The following is a 13874-nucleotide window of genomic DNA, read 5'->3' as shown; positions in this document are numbered from 1 at the left end:
CTCAGTCTTTGTTGGCCACTTGGATTGCGACTACGTATCAGACCCAGTTCACCTTTCGTACAGCGAGAGGAAAACTTAATCATTCCGTCTAGAAACTGCCCATTCGAGAGACGTCCATCAGCTTTATTGTCAGAGAGAATTCAATGGATGGTAAGCCCGACGATGCCACCGGATGGGGAAACAAATTCAAACAGGCCATTGCCATCAACAAGCAACTGGTTCCTCTCAAGTTGACCATGTTGCTCTACTATGGCGGTAATTTCGAATTGTACAAATCTGCATGCACAAGTTTTAAAAAAATGTTAACTCAATTTCTTTTGATTGAGCGATGATTTAGCCGTGTCGCTATACTTGCCCTACATGACGTTGCAGATGATCCAAGTGGGTCTCAACATTGAAGAGATCGCCATCATCTATTCGGTTCTTCCGTTCGTCACGTCAATCATGCCTCCAATAGCTGGTTTAACCCTAATTAAACAACCTTTATACTACTAGAGAATAATACAATTGAATTGTCCGTGACGATTGACAGGCATGTTGGCGGACAGGTTTCATAGTTACAAGCTCATCCTGATCGTCATCGTAGCTTCCGTCGCTGTGTTCCACACGTCTTTGCTGCACATCGACGCACGTTTATCCACCGATGCTCCGACGACCGGAATGGACTTTGAAACACCCGCCGAGATTTACTGCACCCGATTGGGAGCCGTTCTGCGTTTCGAGAATTTCACGTGCGACGCCAATCGGGAAATGTGGACGGTCGACTGGACACCGTCCCAGTGCCAACCAATGGATTGCCAGCTACCGATGCGCATGCAACTATGCCTCGCAGATGGCAATTGCACGCAAATCGCAATCGGATCGACGTCCATGCTGGAAATGGACGCTCTCCTCGAAGTTGTGCCAACGACCAGTCTGGATGGAGATCACCATGGAAACTGCACGGCACACATCGTTAACGCTCAAACGGATCAGACGCGCAATCCAGCATCTCTCCTTTGCAACTGTCCCATCCGTTGTCCAGCCATGGCAGCGCCGATGTCATCTGATTTAAATAACGCCACCACCACCACCACCACGACCACCACCAACGGCTTGTCTGTCGAAGAGCAGCAACAGCAGAAAGAGAATGAACGAGTCAAACACAATCGCGGATTTTGGTTGTACTTTATCCTGCGTATTATCGCGTCCGGTTCTCTGGCCACCTCTTTTTCCATGTGAGTTCTTCTCCGGATAATCTTAAAAAAAAGTTTATTTTGTCAGCAATTTCTAGAAACTGATAATAACATTTTAAAATGTACTTACTATTAATAACACAAAGGTTGGATGCAACTGCCATCAAAATGGTCAAGAAACATCACGGCGATTTGGGAAAGCAGCGCCTGTTTGGCGTCATCGGACAAGCCATTTGCGTACATATAATCATATTCATTGCGTTTAAATAATTCTACAAATGGGTTCCATATTTTCTTTGCGCAGTGTTAAATCTGTCATAAATTGTATATACTTGAAAAATCCTATGTTTCCGTTCAGGCCGTCCTCGCTGGAATAATACTCGACTGGACCGTCATAGAAAAAGGTAAATATTCCGTTTTTCTAAATTCAGTTTGACGACACCGCAATCTAAACATTAAACTGCAAAATAATGAACGTGAAATAACAAGTGGACACAAATTTCGCAGGTTACCCCGACTACTCGATTACCTTCTACTTGGCTGACGGCATGTTCGTCGTGGTGGTGATACTGATGAGCCAACTCGACGTCGGCGTCGAGGAACACACCGAGGCCACCAAGCTGATGAAAAGCATATCGAAACTCATCCGACTCATCGACGTCGACATCTTCATGATTATGATGCTGCTACTGGGTACCTGTTGGGGCTTCCTGGAATCGTTCCTCTTCGTCTACCTCACCGAACTGAATGCCAGCAGCTACCTTCTCGGTATAAAACTGAGTTTTCCAACTACATCCTAAAATACAAAAGTCCTTAATTCGCTTTGTCCTCATATTCCAATAACATATAGGAATGACCATCACATTTGCTAGCATCATTGGTATTCCTTTCCTGTACGTCTCCGATGTCATCGTACGTAAAATTGGTTCCGTAAACGTAATCGTGCTCGCCTTCTTGGCCTACTGCATCCGTTTTTTTGGCTACTCTTTCATTTGGTAAGTTCAGTTCAGCTCGAATTAAATGATTGTCTCTTAAAAGCTTTCACCAAGAAATCAGTCAATTATTTAGAAAATTTGTTAAATTAACGAATGTTAAACATTACAGGGATCCATGGTTAAGTCTTCCTTTCGAAGCATTAGAGGCCGTCACTGTCCACATGATGGCTGTTGCCAGTTCGATTTACTGCGCAGCAGCTGCACCTCCTGGACTTTTGGCGACTTTGAATGGAGCCGTTGGTTCCTTCCATTACTCCTTTGGTAAACAGCTAGTTTATTTTTATTTTTAAATTCATGTCATGTCCTACGTAAGAATTCCGTTCAGAAGGAATTTAGATCATGATGCCTTATATTGTCTTACCGAGTCCATGATGATGATTGATATTAATCCGTTCGATAGGTCGCGGAGTTGGCAGCTTTGCCGGTGGCATCATGATGGCTAATTTCGGGACACGTACGACTTTTCGCATTCTGGGTGCTGGCGCCGGAATTTGCGGTTTGGTGTATTTCCTACTTCACCGTTTCTACCTCGCCAGACTCGAGAAAAATCGGCTTCACAGAAAATCCATTAGTAATCTGGCCAACTCAATCAAATAAATCATTTCAACCATTAGTTTAATTACTTTTAATTACATAATACCTCAACTCTTTTTTCGGGGTATAATTTTCACTTGTAATTTTGGTGCAGGACCTTCAATCGTTATTTCCGAAGAAGCTGTACCGATGAAAGTGAACCTGGACGTAGAGACGAATGAGAAAGATGATCCGGTGGACGAAGACGATACAACCGATGAACAAACGATGGATTACCTGTTCGAACCCGATGGCCTCAAAGGACGTCGTCTAAGTGCTTTCTAAAGATCAGTTTTATTGCTCTTGGAAAGTGTGCAAGAAGACGACTGAAAAACAAATAGGCTTTTCTGTACCTATATACATATTATGTAATATAGTCTGTTGATTGCATATACCTTGCTGAGGAATTTTTTTTTTCAAAATGGTTGTTGGTCATTCGTAACTGTTCCTTGGCAACTAGAGAGATGGTATCTGAGGAATGACCTAGAAAATAAAACCAAAAACAAAAAAACTGCATGAACAAACCAACGGTTAACATGTATTTGCAATAGTATTACATTATAACTATATTGAGATTTACATTAGTGAAGAAACTGAATTATGATAGCTGAATAACTACAAGTACATTACCTTTATAGGTTACTCACGAGCACGTATTCCATTTCTCTAACCGTCAAGCTCAAATTTCGACGTCCACTTGCATTTTGAAACATAAGCCATTCTGTTTTCCTTTGTGTTAGTCAGGACCAGCTGCACATGAGTAATGTTGTAAAAGTACCACATTTTTCAAAAACGTAAGATCAATGTGTACTTGTGAAATCAGTTTTAGTAGCTGTTTGAAAAACATTTTAGTATTTAGTTCACAGAAAAGGTTAAACGAGTTTACCCCACCTTTGTCGTCTGCTTTAGATCAAAGGGTTTTGAGCAACAATTGCCGAATGAAACTAATATTTGTAACGCCATTGGCGTTAATTCTGTTATCTTTTGATAACAGTCGAAATGCAAAATAACACGCGTTTAGACATTTCTTCAGCTAACCAAATAAAGCTACTTTTTACGAGGTTGCATTTCTTTTCGCCACGTTTCGTGTAGAAACATGGAGAAATCTTTCACTGTCATGTTGGAAAATCAAGAGGAATATTACAAACCAGAAAAATTGATTGAAAGCCTTACTCTAAATGTACGTGAAGGATTTCCGTGCATTAGTTACCAATACTTTCCATACCAACAGAATTCGAAAACCCTTTCTACCACTTACGAAAACGATGAAGAATACCTTCTACGGGCCTACACAACATTGTTTTCAAATTCACGTTGCAGCAAAGGGAACGGGAGGAAGAGAGAAATTATGCACTCAAGCTCATTATAAGCCAGTTGAAGGTAGAAGTTCAAAACGTACGAGACAATTTGAATCGTTGTCAATATCAAGTAAATGACCAGGAAATGCTAAGAGAATCTGAGCAAAAAAATGTCAGAATTGAATACAGGATTTAATCATAAAATCCTAACGTGCAAAAATGAAAGCTCACTGTTGAAAGAAGAAATTCACATTTTAAACGCAAATTGGAAAAAAAATCTTGAAATGCCAAGCAAATTACTTGATTTGTTGGAAGCTGAAAAAGAAAATCATCTTTCATCAAATAAAACATTTGATGAAAAACTATCAATGTATAATATAAAAATTCCCAAACCAAAGAAAAAAAAAAATTTTAAAAAAAAAATTAAAAAAAAAAAAAAAAAAAAAAAAAAAAAAAAAAAAAAAATAAAAAAAAAAAAAAAAAAAAATTTTTTTTTTTAAAAAAAAAAAAAAAAAAAAAAAAAAATTTTTTAAAAAAAAAAAAAAAAAAAAAAAAAAAAAAAAAAAAAAAAAAAAAAAAAAAAAAAAAAAAAAAAAAAAAAAAAAAAAAAAAAAAAAAAAAAAAAAAAAAAAAAAAAAAAAAAAAAAAAAAAAAAAAAAAAAAAAAAAAAAAAAAAAAAAAAAAAAAAAAAAAAAAAAAAAAAAAAAAAAAAAAAAAAAAAAAAAAAAAAAAAAAAAAAAAAAAAAAAAAAAAAAAAAAAAAAAAAAAAAAAAAAAAAAAAAAAAAAAAAAAAAAAAAAAAAAAAAAAAAAAAAAAAAAAAAAAAAAAAAAAAAAAAAAAAAAAAAAAAAAAAAAAAAAAAAAAAAAAAAAAAAAAAAAAAAAAAAAAAAAAAAAAAAAAAAAAAAAAAAAAAAAAAAAAAAAAAAAAAAAAAAAAAAAAAAAAAAAAAAAAAAAAAAAAAAAAAAAAAAAAAAAAAAAAAAAAAAAAAAAAAAAAAAAAAAAAAAAAAAAAAAAAAAAAAAAAAAAAAAAAAAAAAAAAAAAAAAAAAAAAAAAAAAAAAAAAAAAAAAAAAAAAAAAAAAAAAAAAAAAAAAAAAAAAAAAAAAAAAAAAAAAAAAAAAAAAAAAAAAAAAAAAAAAAAAAAAAAAAAAAAAAAAAAAAAAAAAAAAAAAAAAAAAAAAAAAAAAAAAAAAAAAAAAAAAAAAAAAAAAAAAAAAAAAAAAAAAAAAAAAAAAAAAAAAAAAAAAAAAAAAAAAAAAAAAAAAAAAAAAAAAAAAAAAAAAAAAAAAAAAAAAAAAAAAAAAAAAAAAAAAAAAAAAAAAAAAAAAAAAAAAAAAAAAAAAAAAAAAAAAAAAAAAAAAAAAAAAAAAAAAAAAAAAAAAAAAAAAAAAAAAAAAAAAAAAAAAAAAAAAAAAAAAAAAAAAAAAAAAAAAAAAAAAAAAAAAAAAAAAAAAAAAAAAAAAAAATAAAAAAAAAAAAAAAAAAAAAAAAAAAAAAAAAAAAAAAAAAAAAAAAAAAAAAAAAAAAAAAAAAAAAAAAAAAAAAAAAAAAAAAAAAAAAAAAAAAAAAAAAAAAAAAAAAAAAAAAAAAAAAAAAAAAAAAAAAAAAAAAAAAAAAATTTATTGGAACAAAACCAAGTTATTTGCAATGGTTGAAAATATAAGGAATGTCACAAAAGTCAACATATCTTGGAATCTAAATTACGACATTTTGCTAACAGAGTATGGGGCATAATGGGCAACTGAATTGAGAATTTACCGCCATTTTCTAAGTTTGCACGGCGGACATCTAATGTTATCTTATTAAGGAGCTGAGCTGACAGCATGTAAATATAAAACGGCTAATGATACATAGAACATTATCAATACAAACCATCTGGTAGATAACACCATTACAATTTACAATTATCAAACAACGAAGCTGCAAAGTTGAAGTTGTAGAAACTTGCATAGAAACTTATACATGACCTAGTCTGACCTCCATCCCCACACAACTATCCACTCCAGACTCCACTAAATCTGTTTTGCTACCGCATGGTGCACTGATGCTATATAGGGAGCTGCCTCTCTCGGACGACGGATGGCGCTGATGGAGGGGGCAATGCCCCAGTTTGTTTTGTTTTTTCACTTTGTTTTTTCAGTGTCTGTTCATCTTTTATTTTAGACGTCTGGATTCGACGTAGCCATCTTTTCTACAAAATAGTTCGCACCCTCAGCATTCGAAATTCGATAGAAACTTTAGCAATTTTCAGAACCAACTAGAAATCAATTAAACAATAAGGAATGAGTATAAGCAAACAACGTCTCAAACAGTTGTTGTCGATTACATATATTTATTTTCCTTTTAAGAGACCCATACATGCCATCGCCAAAGGAGAAATTTTTTTGAAAACGTAACATAGCAGTTGACGACTACTCCCAAAAGAGGGAAAAAAAGGGGGGGGGGGGGGGGAAAGAAAAAAAAAATTAGGAAAAAAAAAAAAAAAAAATTATTTTCCCAAAATAAAAAAAAAAAAAAATTTTAAAAAAAAAAAAAAAAAATTAAAAAAAATTAAATAAAAAAAAAAAAAAAAAAAAAAAAAAAAATTTAAAAAAAAAAAAAAAAAAAAAAAAAAAAAAAAAAAAAAAAAAAAAAAAAAAAAAAAAAAAAAAAAAAAAAAAAAAAAAAAAAAAAAAAAAAAAAAAAAAAAAAAAAAAAAAAAAAAAAAAAAAAAAAAAAAAAAAAAAAAAAAAAAAAAAAAAAAAAAAAAAAAAAAAAAAAAAAAAAAAAAAAAAAAAAAAAAAAAAAAAAAAAAAAAAAAAAAAAAAAAAAAAAAAAAAAAAAAAAAAAAAAAAAAAAAAAAAAAAAAAAAATATAAAAAAAAAAATTAAAATAATTTATAAAAAATTTTTTCTACTGCAAAGAACACACCCGTAAAAGCTATAACGAAAACAGTAAACAGAACGTCTTTGGTGCGAACGTGGGCCAAATCAACGTCTGCAAATTCAGTGATGATAGCCATGACTAAACAATCAAAAGTATAGTCTTTTTTATAATAAATCAATATTAAACAATAAAAAAATTAAATTATTACCCGCCATGATGACCTCCATGTCCTCCGTAACCGTGGCCGCCATGACCTCCGTGGTGGTGTCCGCCACGGTGATGGCCTAACCCTATCCGATCAGCAGCAGCAAAGATTTCAAACAAAAGTAAGATTTGCTGTGCATTAAAGGTAAGTTTTTAAAGTTTAAAATAACTTCCCAACTAATTTTCTGTAGCTTAAATATTTGTTTAGTGTTCTTTAACTACGTAAGTTTACCACACCCAAATCTACGACTATTTGCCCACGAATTAGTCGGGGCGCAGTGTAAGACAAACCGGTACACTAATTCGTGGGCATAAATTCATGTAAGTAAGGTATTATTCGCTCAACTTTTCAGTGGGTAATTCACTATTTTGTTATGCATATGAGTGAGAGAGTGACGTATATAAAGCATATATTTACCTTTTCCCAGTAATACTTTTTTCGCAAGTAACAGGCCCAAAATCGGTGCTCGTTTTTCACGCTCTTCAGCTTCCACCATCAAAATGCCGAATGCCAACACCACTAAGAAGCTAATCAAGATCTAAATACAGGAAAATGCAACATGGTATCAATAATGTAAGTAATTTAACTTGATTCAACAATTTACCAAACTGGGACGGCTCATCTTGTTGATGTTATCGGATGTATTTGCACGGCGGGACTGTTGCCATTTCCTCAAAGTTCTTCGTCTTTTATACGCAGACCAGGAAATTGCATCGCACAGTGCTTTACGCGTATATCGAGCAAGTAACTATCGTGGTCTAAATCGTTTAGTTCCAACAAATAACACATACATTATTTTCAAGGTAATGTAGCAGAATATAGGTTTTTTCCCTTTTTAAAATGCCACTCGCCAACGCAAGGTTTTCGTATCAAACAGGTGCAGTACACCATGGCTAACGTTACGCTACGAGCCTTCAGGCAGCTGCGACATTAAATTACATCCGCCTTTTTGCGGTCTTTCCATCGTGGTTGGTGGCCTCTTGTCGCTGGTAAAGTTAATTTGTAATGATCGGAACTATGCTTCTGATTCGAACATTCAACGATGTTTAGCCACAAGTGAATCAAGTTGATCCACCACTTGGTATTTTACTATCATTTTTACTAGTTGCAGCTGTTGCGTATACTCTTGAACTTGAAATTCCGCATTGCAAATGCAGCAGCTAGTTTTTACCCGATTTCAGTGGATTCTATTTTGTGATGGCTTTAGGGATAGCGAACAAAGCAGCCTTTAAGTTAAACGAAAAGATAAATGATCATTACCGATTGTGAAATAACCCTGCCATTGACGATGCAGGTCTTACGATCGCACATTTTAACAGAATTTAGGAATTAGATGTATTTCTTCCATCCCTACTAGCATAATAACTGCGCAGTACTGTTAGCCGGATGGGATGAATAATACGTGCAGCATTCGGTGTTTTGTGCAATAAATAGACTGCACAGTGCACACTCACGTTTTGGATTTTCCGTCAAGTTCATAGTGGTCATTAACTTCTTTCAATCAGTAGAATGTGATGAGCGTAATGTTAACCAAAATGCGTTTAAAATTACTTGAAATCTAAAGAAACGCAAGTCAAAATGATTTGTCAGAAGTGGGATTCGAACCCACGCCCAGAGAACTGGACTGCGACCTGAACGCAGCGCCTTAGACCGCTCGGCCATCCTGACTTATACTTTTGCAAACACCATTAGCGAACAAAACCGTATGAGAAGCTGCATTTCTAAATGCCGCTAACATACAGTGATACTGCTCATTACAGTTGGTTCCATTTCTGTATGCATTCCAACAAACGTTTTTACAAATGCAGTTAAGCGTAAATAAGTTTTCCTTCGAAAAGAAAAAGACTAGCAGCATGAAATTGATGAGCCAAAAACATTTTTGATATTTTACCACAAAGAAACAATAACAGAAATCAAAATTAATTTTATGGCTCGTAAGAGGATCGAACTCATGACCTCCGCGTTATTAGCACGGCGCTCTAACCAACTGAGCTAACAAGCCGTGCTAAATTAAAGCGAAGTAATGCATGACTATCGCACACCAATACTCTTGCCCACAGAACAATTCTTGACCGATTTCGTTTGTCGACGTATCTGATGACAAAAAGCAATTCTAGCTATATACAGAAAAGACAGGAAACTCCAGTGTTCTGTCGAATAAGAAAAACTTGATTCGTTTTGTAAACGAATACGAATAAGCAGTACAAACGAATAGGCCTACGAATAACGAAAAAAAGGACGTTTTATTTGCGAATACGAATAATATTCGAATAACGAATAAATTTTCAATTAAAATATCCAGTGTCATATACCCCTGGTTGCCCCACTATGGCCATTTTCCCTCTCAGAAAAGGGGTACCCTCACAACAACAACAACACTATACGAAAAAACGAGGATTTTAGGGCGGAGCGTAAGAATAATTTTCCGCCTGGTGCGAGCGCCACCTGGCTATAAATGAGCCTGTGCGTGGAGTGAACACCAAAACACCTCGCAAGAGGCGCTCTCGTCTGGTGGAAAACGTCTAGTGTTCCCCGCAAAAGGGTACCCCTTTTCTGAGAGGGAAAATAGCCAGTAGTGGAGCAACCAGGGGTCTATGGCTCTGGAATATCGAATAAAAATGGAATTTAGGCCATTAAAAATAGAAAATATTTGTACTAAACAGCAATCAAAATGAGATTTTTTTCCGAAAAAAAATAAAATTACTTATTCGAAATTGTATTCGAAATGATATAATTTGGACTTACAACGAATAAGAATAGAGTAGTAAAACATCCTAGATTGTACGTTCTCCACAAATGCGAAAATCTCATTTGTGTCCAAGTTGGTCTGCTGCTGCTGCAGAGTCTTCTGGAGAAACCCACTTCTTCACGTTAAAAATTAAGTTTTCATAACTATAGTTAAGATTTTCCCCCTTTTCTTCATAGAAGTGGGTACCCTATTCCTTTTTTCATTTCCTAATTTTTGTTTTCTAGCCCCAGTTCTATCTTAACTATTGTTTGTGAATGGTTTGTTGATCATCCACTTGTAGCAGACGAATTTCTGGCAGCAAACGAAATTCTTCGGCTAAAAGAGACGAGCCACTTACAAACAATAATAAAATAAAAATAAACTAGATAGAACTGGGTTCTAGAAAAAAAAATGGGAAGTGAAATTATGAATAGGGTACCCACTGCTAGGAAGAAAAGAGGGAAATCTAAATTATAGTTATGAAAACATAATTTCTAACGTGAAGAAGATGGTTTCTCCATAAGACGCTGCAGCCGCAGCAGACCAACTTGGACATAAATGAGATTTTGCGCATTTGTGGAGAAGCGCAACGCAGGATGTTTTACTGCCCTATAACGTATTTTTTCAGCCAATACAAATATGTTTTAAATTAAATGAGATCCTGGGAACTTTTGGGAAATCTTCTACAATTTACACGTTTTTAGTGAAAAAAGTGAAAAAAGTTTCGCCCGATAAGGGACTTGAACCCTTGACCTCAGGATTAAAAGTCCCGCGCTCTACCAACTGAGCTAACCGGGCGATATATAGCTTTGTTCCTTCCCCGCTATAAAAAGGGGAAATTCAACAACTATGTTTTCTTTGCTAGTGTAAATGGCCTAATACCAATAGACAGTTACCAACATTCGATACTACATTGGATATTAGATTTATACAACAAAAAAAAGCCTTAAAAAATTCTGTCGAATTTTTTGCTCCCTCAACGAATGAAGTAGAGTTAAACGTAATTGTAAAAAATGTTGAACTGAGTTGAGAAAAAAAACTACGCCCAACGTGGGGCTCGAACCCACGACCCTGAGATTAAGAGTCTCATGCTCTACCGACTGAGCTAGCCGGGCTATGTAAGAACGACGCTTAAAACATATATATATAAGTACCGTCCTGTAAAACAAGCGTATTTCAAGCAATTTTCCCGAATATCTACTTGCTTGGTAGGTTCTGTACACATAAACCAAGAAAACATAAGATAAAAAATTAACTAAATGCAAATGTAGTTAAATGAAAATTCAAACATTTCATTTTAAATACAGTCATCCGTGAAAGTTTCTTTAGCAGACAAATGGGTCTATAACCTTTTATTTCTTTTTGACAGTAGGGATAGTATGGTGCCTACCCGTACCCCTTTATGCTATACATATTTCTCTTTGTTTGCAACCCGTGAAAAAAGTGCGAAATTAAAAGTGGGAAAATTGAAAGAAAGTAGAGAAAGAAAAGAAAGAACACCAGGGTATGGTAGGCACCATAGATTTACGTTGCTAATACCCTAATGGTAATGACATTGGCAAATTTGAAATTACAGCCGCAGTCAAAGACATTTCAGGGTCGTCATTTTAAAAATTCGAAATTTGAACCTAAATGAATTGAAAAAAAAACAGTTGATGTTGCACTGGCAGAGGATTTCGTGCATTTTCATATAGTTAATAGTTATGCGATCACGTGGAGATTATACTAGCTTTTATCTAAGTTTCTAATGGATATTGTTGTATGGTTTCATCCGACGCTCCTAAATACGACAGCAGTTTGGGGTTGAATATCGAGGTGAACTCTAAACTAACAAAAACATGAACAAACAAAAACAGGCGCCATTCTGCAAATGCCACTGACCAATCGAGTGAATACTTGAAAGACAATGGAACCCGCCAAATCGGTCTTTGCAAATGGCTTTGGAAAAATATTACACGTGTATCGTGAGAATTTTTGTTCATTTTCCACGACCACAGACCTCGTTTAACTGCAAAAATTAAAGAACACTAATCTCTATTGAATGATGCAGTTTTAAAATACAAATTTGGAAGAATTTGCTAGCAAATTGCTAGAGTTAAAGACATCTAAAGGTCAATCAAAACATCAATGTAGTTTAAGTTTTCATAATGTACATAGCTCATCAACATCATTGGTTATATTACGATCCTTCTAGGTCAACGAGGAAATGACGAGTTGAATTTTCTTTCGTTTGAAAGAAGTCTGCGTCACCATAATGTTACGACTTTGGCGGACGATACACTACCGATCCTCTGTTTTACTGGAAATCTTAAGGAACGTCGACTAATGTCTTGGTAAATTTGAGGAATTAAGGGAAATTAATGTCAGGATTAAGAAATCAAATATCTAAATGAATACATTGGGATTTATCACAACGTCACATCGCAAACGGGATCTTTTCAAGAGTCTCTGACAAAGACCTGTCACAACAAGGGAAGCCATGAGAAATTATAAGCCAATTTCTATTGTTTAACGTTTAGGCCTACGTACCCAGTACGGTCGACTTATGTATGGGAAGAATCACTGGGCGTGGTAAATGCCATGATGCAAGCGAAAATTGTTGTGCTCAAAGTTCAGCGACAACAATTTAGTACTTAACCAATCAATAACTAGCGGAATCACAATCGAACATGATTGGTTAAATTCAGATAAATACTATTAACATGAATTCTTTCAGTGATTCAAAGAATATGAATTTAAAAATTAGAATCGTATCCAACGGTGGGGCTCGCTAGTCGAGTCCTTCCGTGTTCCAGCCGGCATATTAAAGCGTTTCCTGCTAGATCATTTGAACTGCAGATCGAAAGCGAATAGAATCACAAAAACGCATAAGCAAATCAAACTGCAAAAATGCCTTCTGCAGATACGAATCCAAGAATGGACGCTGATGCGGAAATTAGTACATTAACTTGGGTGCTATTCGTCGTGTTGGTTTACATAGCTCTCATTTCCATTTCTGGTGGAACGGTGTATGCGATTTACGGCTGGCGAGGAGATGGATCCGGGCCTAATGGAACCATCACCACCGCCATCAAAGGGATGGTTCAAACTGCTTCCAAACAACTAACTGCTGTACCGAATACAACTGCTTGTCCACTGTTGGTAGCTAATTGCCCAAACATCACTTGCAAGGAACTTGCTTGCGTTCCCTCATCTGTGACACCTGCGTGTTTCACAACTCAGGCACCGAGGCGGGAACCTTGCATGGAAGCCCTGCCGTGTCCGAACGGGACGTGTCGTGCCAGGACATGCCCAACACGTCGACCAGCGCCACCTATTGGCGTTTTCTACAACTCGGGGCGCGATACGAAGACAGTGTCGGAATGGCTCAACATGTACCCACCATTTTCGAAATCACGACTGATTGTCGTCACGACGCTGTTGGAAGAGTCGATCGAACCGTGGGCATTAGCTGGCTTCATCCACAGGTGTAAAGACAGCGCTACTTACCCGCTACTTGAAACGACATGCACTTTTTGCCAGGATCGCTATAATTACATTCAGTGCATCATGTCGAATAATTTGATACAGGAGCCGCATCGATACGCTGCTGTGGACAAATCTTATTTCGGTGAGCCGGAATTTTTTCGAATGAGGGGCTGGCTTCCTGATATTATCCTCAACGATCCTCATTGGAGACCAGAGGAACTCGACAACATTTTTCTTCACATCGAACGCGCCTTCCGGTCTTTTACAATAAAGACGGACGTTGCCGGAAGGTCTTGCAAAATCTGTGACGATTTCAACAGACGCATTTATGACGAGTGTTTTTCAACAGATGGAGTGCGATATTCATTTCCCTTTGTTCAAAACCAAACAGCCAAACTGTAATCATCAATTTTGTCTTGCATGATTTCAATACAATGACCATTCTTGTACAATAATTTGAATATTGTTTTTCTTTGTCCATCTCTTTCTTGCGCAGTCTTTTTATTAAGCAGATAAAAACTAACCTATCACATGTGTCCTGTGTAGGATAGTCTTACAAAAGCGATT

The 13874-nt window shown here is 35.0% G+C and overlaps 3 protein-coding genes, 4 long non-coding RNA genes and 4 other non-coding genes across 12 annotated transcripts; 3 read left to right on the top strand and 8 right to left on the bottom strand.

Annotated features, from left to right (window-relative positions):
* The first annotated feature begins 117 nt into the window (after nucleotides 1–117).
* On the top strand, nucleotides 118–3133 carry LOC116922647 (major facilitator superfamily domain-containing protein 6). The gene is made up of 10 exons (XM_045173351.1): nucleotides 118–255; nucleotides 338–460; nucleotides 533–1217; nucleotides 1322–1412; nucleotides 1534–1579; nucleotides 1683–1943; nucleotides 2026–2170; nucleotides 2280–2431; nucleotides 2571–2741; nucleotides 2859–3133. The coding sequence occupies exons 1-10, from the start codon at nucleotides 144–146 to the stop codon at nucleotides 3026–3028; spliced, it is 1956 nt and encodes a 651-aa protein (XP_045029286.1). The 5' UTR covers nucleotides 118–143; the 3' UTR covers nucleotides 3029–3133.
* On the bottom strand, nucleotides 1100–1656 carry LOC123472179. Its single transcript, XR_006646467.1, has 3 exons — nucleotides 1508–1656; nucleotides 1306–1447; nucleotides 1100–1238 (listed from the first exon to the last, which is right to left on the bottom strand). It is a non-coding gene; the product is annotated as an uncharacterized LOC123472179 (long non-coding RNA).
* LOC123472178 lies at nucleotides 2156–2419 on the bottom strand. Its single transcript, XR_006646466.1, has 2 exons — nucleotides 2278–2419; nucleotides 2156–2213 (listed from the first exon to the last, which is right to left on the bottom strand). It is a non-coding gene; the product is annotated as an uncharacterized LOC123472178 (long non-coding RNA).
* Nucleotides 3134–3138: 5 nt separating the features above from the next.
* Nucleotides 3139–3808, bottom strand: LOC116922656. Of its 2 annotated transcripts, XR_004394129.2 has the most exons (4): nucleotides 3635–3808; nucleotides 3555–3575; nucleotides 3374–3493; nucleotides 3139–3226 (listed from the first exon to the last, which is right to left on the bottom strand). It is a non-coding gene; the product is annotated as an uncharacterized LOC116922656 (long non-coding RNA). The 2 variants fall into 2 exon arrangements; XR_004394128.2 differs by having other exon boundaries at nucleotides 3374–3575.
* A 2545-nt stretch (nucleotides 3809–6353) lies between these two features.
* LOC116917448 (glycine-rich cell wall structural protein) lies at nucleotides 6354–7872 on the bottom strand. The gene is made up of 5 exons (XM_032922914.2): nucleotides 7716–7872; nucleotides 7529–7649; nucleotides 7115–7196; nucleotides 6939–7044; nucleotides 6354–6457 (listed from the first exon to the last, which is right to left on the bottom strand). Exons 1-4 carry the CDS (start codon nucleotides 7731–7733, stop codon nucleotides 7026–7028), a joined length of 240 nt encoding a protein of 79 aa, XP_032778805.2. The 5' UTR covers nucleotides 7734–7872; the 3' UTR covers nucleotides 6354–6457; nucleotides 6939–7025.
* Nucleotides 7558–8291, top strand: LOC116917449. Its single transcript, XR_004391149.2, has 3 exons — nucleotides 7558–7684; nucleotides 7811–7914; nucleotides 7989–8291. It is a non-coding gene; the product is annotated as an uncharacterized LOC116917449 (long non-coding RNA).
* A 404-nt stretch (nucleotides 8292–8695) lies between these two features.
* On the bottom strand, nucleotides 8696–8779 carry Trnal-cag. Its single transcript has one exon. It is a non-coding gene; the product is annotated as a tRNA-Leu (tRNA).
* Nucleotides 8780–9039: 260 nt separating this feature from the next.
* Trnai-aau lies at nucleotides 9040–9113 on the bottom strand. Its single transcript has one exon. It is a non-coding gene; the product is annotated as a tRNA-Ile (tRNA).
* A 1451-nt stretch (nucleotides 9114–10564) lies between these two features.
* Trnak-uuu lies at nucleotides 10565–10637 on the bottom strand. The gene has a single exon. It is a non-coding gene; the product is annotated as a tRNA-Lys (tRNA).
* Nucleotides 10638–10881: 244 nt separating this feature from the next.
* On the bottom strand, nucleotides 10882–10954 carry Trnak-cuu. The gene has a single exon. It is a non-coding gene; the product is annotated as a tRNA-Lys (tRNA).
* A 1718-nt stretch (nucleotides 10955–12672) lies between these two features.
* LOC116922649 lies at nucleotides 12673–13762 on the top strand. The gene has a single exon (XM_032929017.2). The coding sequence runs from the start codon at nucleotides 12729–12731 to the stop codon at nucleotides 13707–13709; it is 981 nt and encodes a 326-aa protein (XP_032784908.2). The 5' UTR covers nucleotides 12673–12728; the 3' UTR covers nucleotides 13710–13762.
* The last annotated feature ends 112 nt before the right edge of the window (nucleotides 13763–13874 follow it).

This window comes from Daphnia magna, linkage group LG5, assembly GCF_020631705.1.
Source record: "Daphnia magna isolate NIES linkage group LG5, ASM2063170v1.1, whole genome shotgun sequence".
Classification (NCBI taxonomy): domain Eukaryota; kingdom Metazoa; phylum Arthropoda; class Branchiopoda; order Diplostraca; family Daphniidae; genus Daphnia; species Daphnia magna.
Note: the sequence above shows the minus strand (reverse complement) of the source record. Positions and strands in the feature narration are given on the sequence as shown.

Bases quoted from the DNA above. Each gene is read 5' to 3' on its own strand.
- LOC116922647 (XM_045173351.1), top strand. From the start codon at position 144: ATGGATGGTAAGCCCGACGATGCCACCGGATGGGGAAACAAATTCAAA. The intron at 256-337 runs GTAATTTCGAAT...GCGATGATTTAG, and splicing joins CATGTTGCTCTACTATGGCG to CCGTGTCGCTATACTTGCCC. The intron at 1,218-1,321 runs GTGAGTTCTTCT...AATAACACAAAG, and splicing joins CTGGCCACCTCTTTTTCCAT to GTTGGATGCAACTGCCATCA.
- LOC116917448 (XM_032922914.2), bottom strand. The intron at 7,197-7,528 runs GTAAATATATGC...CTGATCGGATAG, and splicing joins AAAAGTATTACTGGGAAAAG to GGTTAGGCCATCACCGTGGC.
- LOC116922649 (XM_032929017.2), top strand. From the start codon at position 12,729: ATGCCTTCTGCAGATACGAATCCAAGAATGGACGCTGATGCGGAAATT.